This window comes from Mesoplodon bidens (genome assembly GCF_964165515.1).
Source record: "Mesoplodon bidens genome assembly, chromosome: 12".
Taxonomy (NCBI): Eukaryota; Metazoa; Chordata; class Mammalia; order Artiodactyla; family Ziphiidae; genus Mesoplodon; species Mesoplodon bidens.
Window position 1 is genome coordinate 23,108,748 of NC_138168.1, and position 15,929 is coordinate 23,124,676.

The 15,929-nt window shown below is 38.8% G+C and overlaps 1 protein-coding gene across 3 annotated transcripts in view; it reads right to left on the reverse strand.

Annotated features, from left to right (window-relative positions):
* The window catches only part of CEP162 (centrosomal protein 162), a 93,621-nt gene extending 78,591 nt beyond the window's left edge, over nt 1-15,030 (reverse strand). For 2 of the 3 annotated variants that reach the window (XM_081251552.1, XM_081251551.1), the window contains exons 1-5: nt 14,773-15,030; nt 13,584-13,699; nt 3,130-3,241; nt 587-733; nt 84-261 (exon numbers count right to left, since the gene is read on the reverse strand). In XM_081251552.1, coding sequence (XP_081107678.1) covers nt 84-261; nt 587-733; nt 3,130-3,241; nt 13,584-13,640 — 494 coding nt within the window. In that variant the 5' untranslated portion in view covers nt 13,641-13,699; nt 14,773-15,030. The remainder of the gene's footprint in view (nt 1-83; nt 262-586; nt 734-3,129; nt 3,242-13,583; nt 13,700-14,772) is intronic. The other variant, XM_081251553.1, reaches the window with a different exon arrangement.
* Between the last annotated feature and the right edge of the window lie 899 nt (nt 15,031-15,929).

The window sequence follows — 15,929 nt, forward strand, 5'->3', positions numbered from 1 at the left end:
CAATTCCATGCATCTACCAGCCTTTCAAAAATATAAAGACACAAAAATCACTCAATGATTAGTTTATATTGTATTTACATTACCTGTGTAAAGCTTTAAAATGTGTGGAGTCATTAGAATCCAATTCTTTATTTAATCTTGAGTAATCAATGGAAGATGTGAAGCCTTTCTCAAGCCTGGCAAAAAACTGCTCTTTTTCTTCTTGCTCTGCTAATGTGTCCAATCCAAGAACGCTATGATTGAGCTCAGGAACTACTATCTCTAAATGGAAAGCACAAATATATTTCATTAACACATAGAATTTTGAAAAAATTAATTTTAATGATGCATTTATTGACATTACACAGACTTCAAAAAATTTGAAACATACTTCATTTTATCTCTTACTCAAATATAGCTTTATATTCATTATAATACGTAAGGCTATGAAGCTTCTCCAGAGGTATAATTCTAAACCTTCTAGGAAGATATTAAATCTGTCTACACGCTTCAGTAAAGGAGGCTCCAAGATAGTTATAACTTTCTAAAAATCCTGATTATAAGCATAATAATGAACCTGTCAACTCACATCGTTCACAATTCTTACCATTGGCCTCTAAGCTGTCAACACTTAAGACAGAGGTTCCACTGCTCTTAAGAAACTGAATCCTTTCAGCAGATTCCTCTTCTATTTCCATAATAGGCTGAGGAGTCTTCTTTGTTTTCAAATAGCTTACATTTGTTCCAAGTAGTCCTGGGATGGGAGTTAATATAGTTGGATATTTATGTTAAGAGAATTGTTTTGACTACTATGCCAACACAGTAGTACTGTTATACTAGCTTAGACTAGTTATGCTGTTATATTAGTTATACTAGTAGACAGTAGCTATGAAATAAATCTGGTTTATGAAATAAAAATCCACCAGACCAAAAATTCACAAAACAAAAATTACAATTCTATTTGATTGCAGTGCATCTTATTAAGTGGGATATTTCAAAAACTTGCATAATGAGACAAGATTTTTTAAAAGTTATTTTGAAGCACAAGTACTTAATACAGTATACCATGCCACTTGGGGAAGTAATCCCAGGGCAGGAGTCAATGGTCAGACCATGCTCATCTTCATAGGCTGGGGGTAGGGTTTTGTTCTTCACTCTAAAAGCACTAGAAAACACTGGAAAAGTTATACAATATCAAAATTTCTTTATCCTAGCAGTATATATTTGTTGTAAAAAACTGATATATGGAAAAAATAACTATATTATATGATACAAATAATAAGATTAGAAAAATACCACTTTTGCTTAGAAGGAAGCCTTATTGAGAAGTTACAAATTGTGATCTCAATTTCCTACTTAGCATCCTATTGGAAAGGCTTTAGAATCAAATTAGTTTATGGCTCTGTGTGAATAATGGTTTTAACTGATCCAATAATAACTTCCACACAGCTGGAGAAAATCAGGAGATATATCTATAGGCACTTCAAATGAAAACATACATGCCAAGGTCAGGGTGCCGTCGGGGCATCTGTCCAGGGTCTCAGCCCGGCTCTGAAGATGGACTCAGGGATGTGACCCACACTAACCAACCTCATGAGAGACTAATACAACTGAAACCAAGATCCAATTCAGTTATTTACAATGAAGAGTATAACCAGTAGGAGAATTAGACGGTTTCACTAACTAGGCAGAACATTTTGTCCTTATGGCAACTGAAAGAGAAAGCAAAATTAAAAGGTTGAAGTAGCTCAATGTTGATGTTTAATGGCGTCTATGTAAGATTGGGAATGCATTCCTCTCAAAAGGGGTGTTCAATTAATTCTCCCTTAGAAGCTTCTACACTCTTGATGGCAGGAATCATATTTTGTCTTTGCATACTAGTGCCAAGTACTCAGAACATAACATGAACTCAATAAATGTTCGTGACTGAACCAGGGACCACGTTATACCCTTGGGCAGAGAAACTTTCTTCCCCTGTGTTTAAATGGACACTGTCAAAGTCTCCTTCCTAAATATCCTTTGCATCCTTTACTAATCAAATCCACTCTGATTGATACATTCTTTTAAAAAAAATTTAGTAGCTTTAGTCAGGTTACATTCAAGTGTTGGTCTAGGACCTATTCTTTCCCTTTAGGGTGAGTTTGCATACTCCACCTCTGATTCATTACTTTCTAGAAAAAGATTTTAATGCTAAATAAGTCACAAATCATTGTCAATTATTTCAATAGCACTTAATCATATAATATCCTTTTCAAGCATCAATGGGGGAAAGATTCTAAAAGAGAATTCTTCACATGCAAACTTTAGCACTGTGAGTGGTTTATGGATTTATGAAAACACGCTGAACTTTTCAATAAGGCCATTCCTTACTGTAAAGTGTTAAGAAGAACAGAGAATTGACTATCAAATTCACAGTAACATTTATTAAACAAATTTATTATTTACTGTTGAGGGTCAAGGAGCACAAGGAAAAAGAAGAGATATAGAAATCCTATCAGTTCATAAAATGGTGCTTAGTGATAACACAAATAGTGTGAACGTAGGTACTTAACAGAGGGAGTCTGAGGATCTTTGCAAATATAGCAGTATCATCATATATAGTAGCTATACTGAAGAAAACACCCAGAGAGTAATTTTCTATTTGTAAAGATGTGAGTAGGAATAGTTCCTAAAAAGATAAACCCATGTGCTAGACAGGATCAATAATGAGTTATTTACCATTAAGGTAATAGAATTATTTTTTTCTACTGTCATTAACAGAGAATAATAGCAAAATCTACAGATTTGTTAAAATCTTCCCAATGCAGTGACATTAATATTGTCAGAATATTTTATTAAATCACTTTAAATTAATTTACCATTAAACATGATAATATATAAATATACCTAATATTATTCAGCATCTTAAATTGAGTAACAATAATTATTTCAATGTAAAATAATCTGATAATGCAGAAACATAGATTTGCTATTATATAAGAAATACATCATAAAGTAATATGAAAATCAAGTCAAACTTCAAAAATTCACACTATCAGTATTATTTTCCTTATACATTTATTAAAAGCATGGTAAGAAAATCCAGAATTAAAAGTCTTGACTGCCCCCCTGTGGTCAAATAATTTAAAATTAAAAATCAGCAATATTTACCACCATCTTCAAATTCATCTTCAGTTATCCACCATGGCATTGTATCATTCTTCTTCACTTCTTTAGGTTGTCTAGGTGTTTTATTTGAATTTTCAAAAGAATCATCTGAAAGCTAAATCAGATATAAGCTAGTGAATTTTAAATTCAAGAATCCCAGATTTATCACTGAAAATGTTTCTTCATTCTGATATTTCAGTTGTCACCTAAACATTCTCAGCAATTATGTATAAATTCATATATTTCTAGACTTATGGGGTCAAAATAACTTAAACATCAAGAATACATCTCTGAACACTGATTTCATACCCAGAAGTAAACAAGAAGACGAACCAAGGAGAAAAACATCAACAATAACAACAAAGAAATAAAAAACTTGATCAAGAAACCTAATCAGGAAGGAATAAAAGGATATAATCCTTTTTTAGACATTATCTCGGGTCTAAGAATAAATAATGATTGAGCAAAATCACCTAGCATCACTCTAGAAGAACACAAAATTCTAGGACCAGTAAGAACTGAGTGTGAGGTGTTTACCAGAGAAATTTGCATTTGTCACAATGATTAATAAACTTTAATAAACTTTTATTTGTCCTTTTCTACTCTTCAGGTTCAAATCTTACTACAATTCTAAACCCCTACTCTAACCCCGATCTACCACCCTTACTCTCAGCCAATAACTTGGGCTCTCTCTTCACAGAGAAAATAAAGACCTTAGGTCAAAAACCACCCTCCTTCTCCTTCCCCTCACTCCACCACTAAATTCACCCGTTAAGACGCTGCTTTCCTCTCTCAGAAGAGCAATTATTTCCTCCACTCCCAGGAGAACATGCAGAGGGGCCACCTCCCGCCTCACCAAGTTCTCGCTTGCTGGGTTATCCTAATGCATCTCTGCACCGCACTCCCTCCTCAATCTCCTTGCCCTCCTTCCCTCAGGTTATAAACTTGCTCATCACTGCATCCCCAGGGCCTAGCACAGCACCTGGCATAATTGTATAGTATAAGAATGAACACTTGGGCTTCCCTGGTGGCGCAGTGGTTGAGAGTCCGCCTGCCGATGCAGGGGACACGGGTTCGTGCCCCGGTCTGGGAAGATCCCACATGCTGCGGAGCGGCTGGGACTGTGAGCCATGGCCGCTGAGCCTGCGCGTCCGGAGCCTGTGCTCCGCAGCGGGAGAGGCCACAACAGTGAGAGGCCTGCGTACCGCAAAAAAAAAAAAAAAAAAAAAAAAAAGAATGAACACTCAAGTCTACCCTACTTAAAAAAACGAAAACAAACAAACAAAACAAAGCAAATAGGCAAAGTTCCTTACTCCTACCTCCCTTTCATTCTACCTATCATCTTTCCTTTATGTACATTCTAACTTCTCCAGGTCACTGTTAAACCCCTTAAAATCTGGTCCCCATCCAAAACAGCTCTCCTCAGTCACCACAGGCCTCCTACATGCCACAAATAAAGGATGACTGTCAGTCATCTCCCTGATCGTACCATGGAGTTTGACATGGTGACCAACTCTCACTTCAGGCAAATCTCTCCCTTTGACCTCATAGCACCACCTCCTCCAGGCTATACTTCACCTCTGTGACCTTTCCTAACCAACTCTAATAGCTCTTGGCCCTTTTGCCCTTTTCTTTAACGTGAGACTTCCCCAGGACGCTACTCTTGGTCCTTTTTATCCTTATTCTACACACTTTTTCTGGAGAAGAAATCAACATTTATTAATTACTTGCCTGCTCTATGTCAGGATCTATACTCAGGTTATTTCAGTCTTTAAATAATCCAGCAGAGATTTACTGATGGGGAAGTTAAGCTCAGAGAAGTTAAGCAACTTGCCCAGGTTGCGACTATCAGTAAGTGATACAGAGCTGGGATTCAAACTTGGGTTTCTCTAACTAAGGCCTGTCCACTTTCAAGTACTCTATATGGTCCCCCAACTAGGACCTTGGTACCTGGGGCACTTCTTAAACTTCTGAGATGACTACACACACATTTCCACCTGCCAACCAAACAACTCTACCCCAATGACTTGTAAGAATGCCATTTTTAAATCTTCAAAAAGAACTCACTGTCTTCCTTGACCACCAAGCAGGATGAGGGGAGGAGAAAAGAAAGAGTATTCTTTACTCCATCTGAATCTTAGTTGCATCGCCTTCCACACAGTCTTATACTTCACTGTCACCCTGAAATGTTCCATTTCTCTCTCCTTTCTATCTCTCGCTGTTTACCAAACTCTGACAATCTGCCTCAGATTCAGTTTTCTCCTCCCAAACCCATGGCTACGTAAAAGTGTGAAAGAAGAACTGTAAGTTTTTGGAGCCAGACAGATCTGAGTTCAAACTTTTAACTTCAAAATAAGCTAGTTCTGTTGCTTAGGGAAAATTACGCCTCTTTTCAGTTTATACACATATAAAACAAGCATGGTGACACTGACCTTGCAGGGCTGTGGCAAAGATCAGCAAAGAAACAGAGAATGACCATCCTACTGTCTAATACATAGTAGGTATTCTCACTTCTGACAATCTTCCACACTGCTTTCTAGGCTACTATCATTAAAAACGAAACGAAACAAAACAAAACAGCTGGCCACTCAGTTAACAACCGTGCTTGTGAGGATATGGAGAAACTGGAACCCTAATATTACTAATACACTTCTGGTGAGAGTAAAATGGCACAGCCGTTTAGGAAACAGTCTGGCAGTTCCTCCAAAGGTTAAACATAGAGCTACCATATGACCCAGCATTCCCACTCCTAGGTATACACACAAGAGAAGTGAAAACATATAACCACACAAAAACTTATACACAATTGTCATAGCGGCATTATTCATAATTGCTAAAAAGTGGGAAGAACTCAAATGTCCATCAGCTGATAAGTAGGTAAACAAAATGTGGTAAATCCATACAATGGAATATTATTCAGCTATAAAAAAAGGAATGAGGTACTGATAGATATGACAACATAAATGAACCTTGAAATTGTTACGTTAAGTGGAACAAGCTGTAAGAAAGACCCATATGGAATCGGGTAGGAAGGGAAGAAAAGTGATCAGGTCAGGACCTGTTCCCCAGGGAAGGGACACAGAAAAGGAAGGGGATTAAAAGGCTTGGAAACCCACTCTGGGGAGTAGGTGGCTAGAACCACATATTGGGGGCCACAGCCCTGGGGTCTGCCACTGGGAAGATGAGTCCACATAACTGGTTATAAAACCACTGGGACCGACAGTGGGGCTCTAAGAAACCAAGACTCTGCTCGTGAAGAGTGTGCACATATTTCCTTACTCCCGAAACAAGGTGGAGGAAGCAGAATGAAACTGCACGGGACTCTGGCTGGTTTCCTATGACCACCCTGGCACAAGCCCTGGCACAAGCCCTTGCCCAAGCCAAACCCCTACTCCAGCCCCTCTTGCTCCAGCACTACTCCTCTCTGGGGCAAAGATGACAATGTGACAGTGCTAGGAGAGGAAAGAGTACATGCTTATGGGGAACAGAACCAGCTGGGACCCAACCCTCAGGGCTTCTGCTCCAGCACCTTGGGACTCGCTCCCACCCCTCATAGGGTGGTGTTGGCCACTGAGCGAGGAGAAGCCCTGGCTCACACCTGGCTCTGCCTTGAGCCCCTTCTTCTCCAGTCCCACCTCTTACCAAAGTGATAGCTGCCAGCACACCCTGGAGAAAGACACAACTCCTGCTCACGTCAGATCCAGCTCTCCCACCAAAGCCACCAGGCACATGCAGACTGCACAGGGACACTCCCACAAAGGGGCACCCCTTCAAGATGGGGACAGGTAACTGTTTCACTTAATTTCATAGAGACAGAGAAAGTTAAACAAAATGAGAAGACAGAAGAACTTGTTTCAAACAAAAGAACAAGAAAAACAACTAATGAAACAGAGATGAATAATTTACCAGATAAGAAGTTCAAAGCATTAGCAATAAGAATGCTGAAAAAGGAATAGATGAACACAGTGAGAATTTTAACAAGAAACTAGAAAATATAAAAGAACCAGCCAGAACTGAAGAATACAACTGTAATGAAAAACACACTAGAACGAATTAACAGCAGACTAGGCGATACAGAAGAATGCATAAGTGATCTGGAAGACAGAATAATGGAAATCACCCAATCAGACATGGAAAAAAAAAACAAATTTAAAAAATGAAAACAATTTAAGGGAACTCTGAGATACCATCAAGTGTACCAACATTCATATTATAGGTGTCCCAGATGGAAAAGTCAGAGAGAAAGGAGTTGAAAATTTATTTGATGAAATTATGGCTGAAAATTTCTTGAACCTGAATGAGTAATCAGATATCCAGGTACAGAAGGCACAGAGAGTCCCAAATAAAATGAACCCAAATAGACCCACACCAAGACATATCACAATTAAAGTGTTATTAAAATGTTAAAAGTTAAAGAGATTATTCTAAAGGCAGCAAGAGAAAAACAAAGAGTTGCATACAAGTGAACCCCACCCCCCAAAAGCTATCAGCTGATTTTTCTGCAGAAACTTTGCAGGCCAGAAGGGAATGGCATGATATATTTAAGGTGCAAAAGGAAAAAACCTAAAACCTAGGATACTCTACCCAGCAAGATTATAATTTGGAATTAAAGGACAGATGAAAAACTTCTCAGACAAGCAAAGACTAGAAGAGTTCATCAATACTAAATTGACCCTAAAGGAAATGTTAAAGGGTCTTCTCTCAGTGGAAAAGAAAATGCTACAAGAAGTAGACATGTATAGGAAAAGAAAAACCCCACTAATAATGACAAATATATAGTAAAGGCTGTGTATCAACCACTTAAATAAGCTAGTACAAAGATTCAAAGACAAAAATTGTATAATCAGCTATAATTGTAATAAAAAGGTAAAGGATAAACATGAAGATGTAAAATATGACACAAAAACACAAAATGTTGGGGAGGGGAGAAAAAGCGTCGAACTTTTAGAATGTGTTTGAACTTAAATGACTACCAGTTTATAACAAGTAGATATAACCATAAATTAACATATATGAACCCCATGGTAACCAGAAATCAAAACCCAACAATGGACACACAAAAACTAGAGAGAAAGGAGCACAAGCATAACACTAAAGAAAATCATCAAACCACAAGGGAAGAAACAAAAAGGAGAAAAGAACAGAGAAAAGTAACATAATGGCAGTAAGAACATACCTATCAATAATTACTTTAAATGTGAATGGACTAAATGCTCCAATCAAAAGACACAGGGTGGGGCTCCCCTGGTGGCGCAGTGGTTGAGAGTCCGCCTGCCGACACGGGTTCGTGCCCCGGTCTGGGAAGATCCCACGTGCCGCGGAGTGGCTGGGCCCGTGAGCCATGGCCGCTGAGCCTGCGCGTGTCCAGAGCCTGTGCTCCGCAACAGGGGAGGCCACAACAGTACAACAGTGAGAGGCCCACCTCCCGCCAAAAAAAAAAAAAAAAAAAAAAAAGACATAGGGTGGCTGATTGGACAAAAAAACAAGACCCATCTATATGCTGCTTACAAGAGACTCGCTTCAGAGATAAAGACACACACAGACTGAAAGTGAGGGGTTAGAAGAAGTTATTTCATGCAAATGGAAACAAGAGGTAGCAATACTCATATCAGACAAAACAGACTTTAAAACAAAGTCTATAACAAAAGGCAAATAGGGCATTGTATAATGATACAGGGATCAATACAAAAAAGGATGTAACATTCATTAAAATATATGCAACTAATATAGGAGCATCTAAATATATTAAGCAAATGTTAACAGCTATAAATGGAGAAATTGGCAATAACACAAAAGTAGTAGGGAATGTTAATATCCAATTTACATCAATGGACAGATCATCCAGACAGAAAATCAGTAAGGAAACACTGGCCTTAAATGACAAATTAGACCAGATGGACTTAATAGATATCTACAGGATATTCCATCCAAAACCAGCAGAATACACATTATTTTCAAGTGCACATAGAACATTCTCCAGGGCAGACCACACTCTAGGCCACAAAAAAGTCTCAACAAATTTAAGAGGACAGAAATTATATCAAGCATTTTTTCCGATCACCATGGTATAAACCAGATGTCAATTATAGGAAGAAAAATGGGAAAAACACAAACATGTGGAGACTAAATGACATGCTACTAAACAAACAATGGGTCAATGAAGAAATCAAAGAGGAAATCAGAAAATACCTTGAGACAAATGAAAATAAAAACACAACTTTCTAAAATTATGGGATGTAGCAAAAGCAGTTCTAAGAATGTTTACAGTGATACAGGCCTACTTTAAGAAACAAGAAAAATCTCAAATAAACAACATAACCTACCATCTAAAGGAATTAGAAAAAGAACAAAGTCCAAAGTCAGCAGAAGAAAGGAAATAATAAATACCAGAGAGGAAATAAAATAGAGACCAAAAAAATAAAATAAATTTAAAAAATCAATGAAACCAAGAGCTGGTTTTTTGAAATAATAAAGAATTTTTTTTTTGTTTTTTGGTTGCATGGTGTCTTAGTTGTGGCAGGCAGGCTCCCCAGGTGTAGTCACGGGCTCCTCAGTTGAAGCACACGGGCTCCTTAGCTGTGGCTCCAGGGCTCCTTAGTTTCAGCTCGCCAGCTCCTTAGGTGCAGCTCGTGGGCTCCTTAGTTGTGGCTCACCAGCTCCTTAGTCACGGCATGCAGGCTCCCTAGTTATGGCATGTGAATTCCTAGTTGCAGCATGCATGTGGTATCTAGTTCCCTGACCAGGGATCAAACTCGAGCCCTCTGCATTGGGAGAGTGGAATCTTATCCACTGCTCTACCAGGGAAGTCCCCCCCAAAATTAAGAAAATTGATAAGCCTTTAGCCAGGGGTTCATCAAGAAAAAAGAGAGAGGACCCAAACAAAAAAAATAAAAAAGAGGAGAACTAACAACCAATATCACAAATAATAAAATCATAAGAGAATACTACAAACAGTTACATATCAACAAATTGGACAACCTAAGAAATGGATTAATTTCTAAAAACATACAATCTTCCAAAACTGAATCAGGAAGACACAGACAATCTGAACAGACCAATCACTAGTAGTATAATTGAATTAGTAATCAGAAACTTCCAGCAAACAGAAGTCCAGGATAGCTTCACAGGGGAATTCCACCAAACATATAAAAAGCTAATATCCTTCTCAACTTATTCCAAAAAACTGAAGAGAGGACACTCCCAAATTCATTCTACAAGGTCACCATTACCCTGATATTAAAAACAGACAAAGACACTACAAAAAAAGCATACTGCAGGCTGATATCTCTGATAAATACAGATGCAGAAATCCTCAACAAAGTATTAGCAAACTGAATTCAACAATATATAAAAAGAATCATACACCATGATCAAGTAGGACTTACTCTAGGAATGCAAAGATGGTTCAATATTTGCAAGTCAATCAATGTGATACACCACATTAACAAGTCACATGATCATCTCAATAAATACAGAGAAAGCATTTGACAAAATTCAATATCCATTCCTGACAAAAACTCTCATCAAATTTGGTATCTAAACTCATATTGCAACGTAAAAAAGGTCATTTATGACAAACCCACAGCTAACATCATATTCATTGGTGAAAAACAGAGAGCGCTTCCTCTAAAATCAGGAACAAGATAAGGATGTCCACTCTCACCACTTCTATTTAATAAAGTATTGGAAGTCCTAGCCAGAGCAATCAGACATGAAAAGAAATAAAAGGCTTCCAAATTGAAAGGGAAGATGTAAAGCTGTCAGTATTTGCAGATGGCATGATACTACATATAGAAAACCCTGAAGTCTTCACCAAAAATCTCAGAATTAATAAATGGATTCAGTAGCTTTGTAGGATACAAGATTAATATACAGAAATCTGTTACTTTTCTAAACACTAATAATGAACTATCAGAAAGAGTAAGAAAACCATCCTTCTTAAAATCACATCCAAAAGAACAAAATACATAGGAATAAACTTAATCAAGGAGGTGAAAAACTCATAGTCTGAAAACTATAAAACATTGATGAAGGAAACTGAGGATGATACAATGAAATGGCAAGATAGCTCGCGTTCATGGATTGGAAGAATTGATACTGTTAAAATGTCCATGCTACCCAAAGTAAGCTACAGATTTCATGCAATACCTGTCAAAACATGTATGACATTTTTCACAGAACTAGAACAAATAATCCTAAAATTTATATGGAACAACTAAAGACCCTGAAAAGCCAAAGCAATGTTGAGAAAAAAGAACAAAGCTAAAGGTATTAAGCTCCCTGACTTCAGACTATACTAGGAAGCTCCAGTAATCACAACAGTGTGGTTCTGGCACAAAAACCGACACATCCATCAACAGAACAGAATAGAGAGCCCAGAAATAAACCCGTGAACTTATGGTCAATTAATCTACAACAACGAAGGCAAGAATTTACATTGGAAAAAAGACAGTCTCTTATTGAAGTAAGTGGTGCTGGGAAAACTGGATAGCTACATGTAAAAGAATGAAATTAGAACATTTTCACACACCATATATCAATACAAAAATAAACTCAAAATGGAGTAAAGACCTAAGTATAAAACCTGAAACCATAAAACTCCTAGAAGAAAACATAGGCAGAACACTCTAACGTAAATTGTAGCAATATTTTTTTGGATCTGTCTCCTAAGGCAAAGGAAACAAAAGCAAAACTAAACATATGGGACCTAATCAAACTTAAAAGCTTTTGCATAGTAAAGGAAACCATCGATAAAATGAAAAGAACCTATAGTACGGGAGAAAACAATTGCATATCATATGACCAGTAAGGGGTTAATATCCAAACATCTCATATAACTCAATATCAAAAAAAAAAAAAAAACCCAACCTGATTAAAAAATGGGCACAAGACATACACATGGCCAACAGGCACATGAAAAGATGCTCAACATCGCTAATCATCAGGGAAATGCAAATCAAAACCCCAAATAGGTATCACCTCACACCTGTCAGAATGGCTACAAATAGCAAATGCTGGTGAGGATGCAGAGAAAAGGGAACCCTTGTACACCGTTAGTGGGAATGTAAATTGGTACAGCCACTATGGAAACAGTATGGAGGTTCCTCAAAAAACTAAAAACAGAACTACTATATGATCCAGTGATTCCACTCCTGGATATATATCCTAAGAAGACAAAAACACTAACTGGAAAAGATAAATGCATCCCAATGTTCATAGCAGCAGCATTTACACTATCAAAGATATGGAAGTGTTCATCAACAGATGAATGGATAAAGAAGGTGTGGTATACACATATATGATGGAATGTTACTCAACCATAAAAAGAATGAAATTTTGTCATCTGAAACAACATGGATGGACCTGGAGGGTATTATGCTTAGTGAAATAAGTCAGAAAAGAACAAATACTGTATGTTATCACTTATATGTGGAATCTAAAAAAATAAAACAAATGAATATAACAACGCAGAAAACAGACTCTCAGATATAGACAACAAACTAGTGGGTACCAGTGGGAAGAGAGGAAGGAGGGGCAAAACAGGGGTAGGGGTAGGGATTAAAATGCACAAACTACTATGAATAAAATAAATAAGCTACAAGTATATATCATGCAGCACAGGGAGTACAGCCAGTATTTTATAATAACTTGAAAGGGAGTATAATCTATAGAAATTGAATCGCTGTTTGAACTAATATAATATTGTACGTGAACTACACTTCAATAAAAAAAAAATACAGCCGTCATGTCAAAGACCATTCATTCTTATGGGAGGCAGAAAAGAGAGCTAAACAAGTGGAATAATGAATGGTTCTAAGAGCTACATGGAGAATGAGCTACATGGAGAATTAAGTACATGGTATAAGAAGGAACTTGGTAGTTAGTTTTTTACTGGATCAACAGAAAAAAACCTCTTAGGTAGTGATTTTAAAAAGAGATCTTCACCATCCAGGTAAAGGATAGAGGAATAGACAGCATTATTGGCAGAGGAACAGTACAAAGCTCCGAATGTGAAATGAGCTTGGCGTGTCTGGAGGAGAAAAAAAAGTCATGAATGGAAAAGGGGGAAGAGCAGTGTATAGTCAGTGAGGTGGGCATGGGCAAAATCATCCAGGGTTTTGTAAGCCACAGAAAGGAGTCTGGATTTTACTCTATATGTGAGGGGAGGCCAATAGGGTTTTCCGTTGGGAGTAAGAGTCTTGAGTTATGTCACAAACCACGCTGGCAGCAGTGTGGTGAAGGAACGCTTGGACAGTACGTAGGAACAGTTGCAGTAGCCTAGTGAGATGATGGTGTCCTGGATTAGGTAAGTTGCAGTGAAAAGGGAGAGAACTAGAGGGATGATAGATATATTTTGGAAACAGATGACAGAGCTTGATGATAGGCTGATTGCATCCTAGAAGAATGAGTTTCTTGTGGGACAATTTACAATATAGCTTTTAAAAATATAAACTTACCTCATTCATGAACTGTTCAAACTCTTTATCCAGCTCTTCTTTGAAATAGTGGGCCATTATCAATAATTTTCCCTTCCCAAAGTAAACATTCCAAAGTATTTACAACACTGGAAACACTAAATGGCAAGAGATAATAAACATCCTTTAAGGAAATCCAAATCACATCATAAAAACCGTCAGACTTGAACTTCAGACATTTCTCTTGTGATTTAGCATATACACACAATTGCTGACCAGTAAATTGGACAAGAGATTTCTAATTCATTAATAAAACTGATTTGGAAAAGCAGCTTTCACAGTTTGACTTAGAGTTGAGAATTACATTTTCATTCTTAACATCCAGTTGTTAAAAAGTGGCCTCAAGAATATTTCCTAAATCTATGCATATTATCGTGTGTGTGTGTGTGTGTGTGTGTGTGTGTGTGTGTTATTTAACATCCCTTAAACAAACCAGGGCTTCTCAAGGAAACTTTTAAAAAGTAAAAACTAGCAAATCCAAAAGACTGTTTCCCTTTTGCAAAGCGCAGGACAGAGTTTGTGCCATCTTATCATTCAGCTAGTTATTTATCAATCCATATTAAAAAGTTTTGAAAAATAGACTGTTTCCTGATATGGGGGCGTTTCCAGATACAAATTTCTGGGTTAATACCTTAAGACTCAGAATCTACCTAAAACAAAGTCATTGGAGCAAATTAGAACAAATTATGTTTCTCTTGGATGGAGGGAAGGTCAACAAAAACTACGCAATGGTGACTTGCAATGCTCAACTCTTCCCAGTGTCCCTAAAGAACCCAACTTCGGATCTGCGCCAGCTTCTAGACTGTAACTCTATGAGGCAGCTCCGACCTCAGCTTCCTTTTGTGGAGGCGGGAGGTGTGGAGATCTGGACAATACTTTGCTCAGCCTGCGCGGTAACACCTCCTCCCCCTCATTTGCATTTCTGTTCAGTTCAGTGTGTGGGCGGTTAAGGGCTTGGCCCCAAATCGTGGGTCAAATGCGGGTCCCACTCAGAGGGTCCCAGGCCCCAGGAAGCGCGGGCTCCGGAGTCGGCGGGAAGACAAAGACGCGCCCGCAGCCGAGCCGGGGGGAGAAAGGGAGTGACCCGAAACTAAAGCCTTGAGCAGCGGGTCTGAGCACAGTCTGGGCCCTGCTGAACCGAGTGGAAAACAAGTATCCACGCCTCACCTACCTTTGCTTCTGAATTCCCCGCTTTCCCGGACGTTCCGAGGGGGCCCGGCAGTTACCAGGGTAACTGACTTCAGCCGCCAGGCTCTGGAGTCACATGACCCGAGCTGGTCACGTGGCTCGCGGGAGCAGACGGGCAGAGGTGAGTGTCTCTTCGGCTCTACGAGCGCAGGGTGGAGTGGTAGTAGCTCAGCAGGACGATCTGGCGGGTTGGAGCCGCCACCGCTGCTGCACCAGTGGAGACTCCGTGCCCTTCTCTGTGCTCCTTGGGGTAGTGGATGGACGACAGGGTCGCGAGCGCCGTAACAGGCGTGGTGGGTGTGGCAGGTGCGCCCGTGGCTTCCTGGGAAATGTAGTTTAGCTCCCCTGCTCCTTGTCTTTCCGCATTTCTCATCCCTTCTCACCTCTCCCTAACATTTGCCTCCCGTGTCGTTTCAGCTTTCTGCTTTACAAGCGGAAGCCTTGAAAAAATTTAACTTATTGGGTGATTTCCTTCACGTGCAAAGCCCTGCGTGGGCGTTGTGAGAGAACCTGTAACCTTTGATGAAGAACTCTGTTGCCAGGATAGGGACTCTGTTCCACCATCTAGTGGACAAGAAATTGAAAACACACAGACACACCCCAAGTCCTACCCATATCAGAACATCGCTATGGTTTCCCATTACCCCTCCTTTCCCCCCATTCTATAGCGGCATCTTACAATTACTTTCTTGGATTTTTATTTTATTTTTGCTATTCCTTCCTCTAAAAAAATAAGAACACAATGCACGTTGGAGTTTCAGAGGACAGCATTTAGGATACAAAATGTAAAAGCGACAGCAGTTGAAAGCGTTGCTGCTGGCAGACATAGTTAAGGACCTCATCATGTCCGGCCTGAACTTTTCTTTCAGCAAGTGTTTATTGTGATACAAATGTGTACATGCCAGAACTGTGCCCTATGATAAAGATTTGAATAATAATAGAGATTTTTTAGTTGTTAGGAGCTGTGCATGCACTACTTCACTTAATCTTTACAATCTACAAGACAATTCAATTAAGTTTATACTTTTGTTTCTAATATGTGCTGCGTGGGCGAAGACAGTCATAATCCCTGCCCTAACAGAGTCTTTGGTCTAGTGGAGCAGATAAGTGATCGGACAATTGCAATTCTGTATGACCACT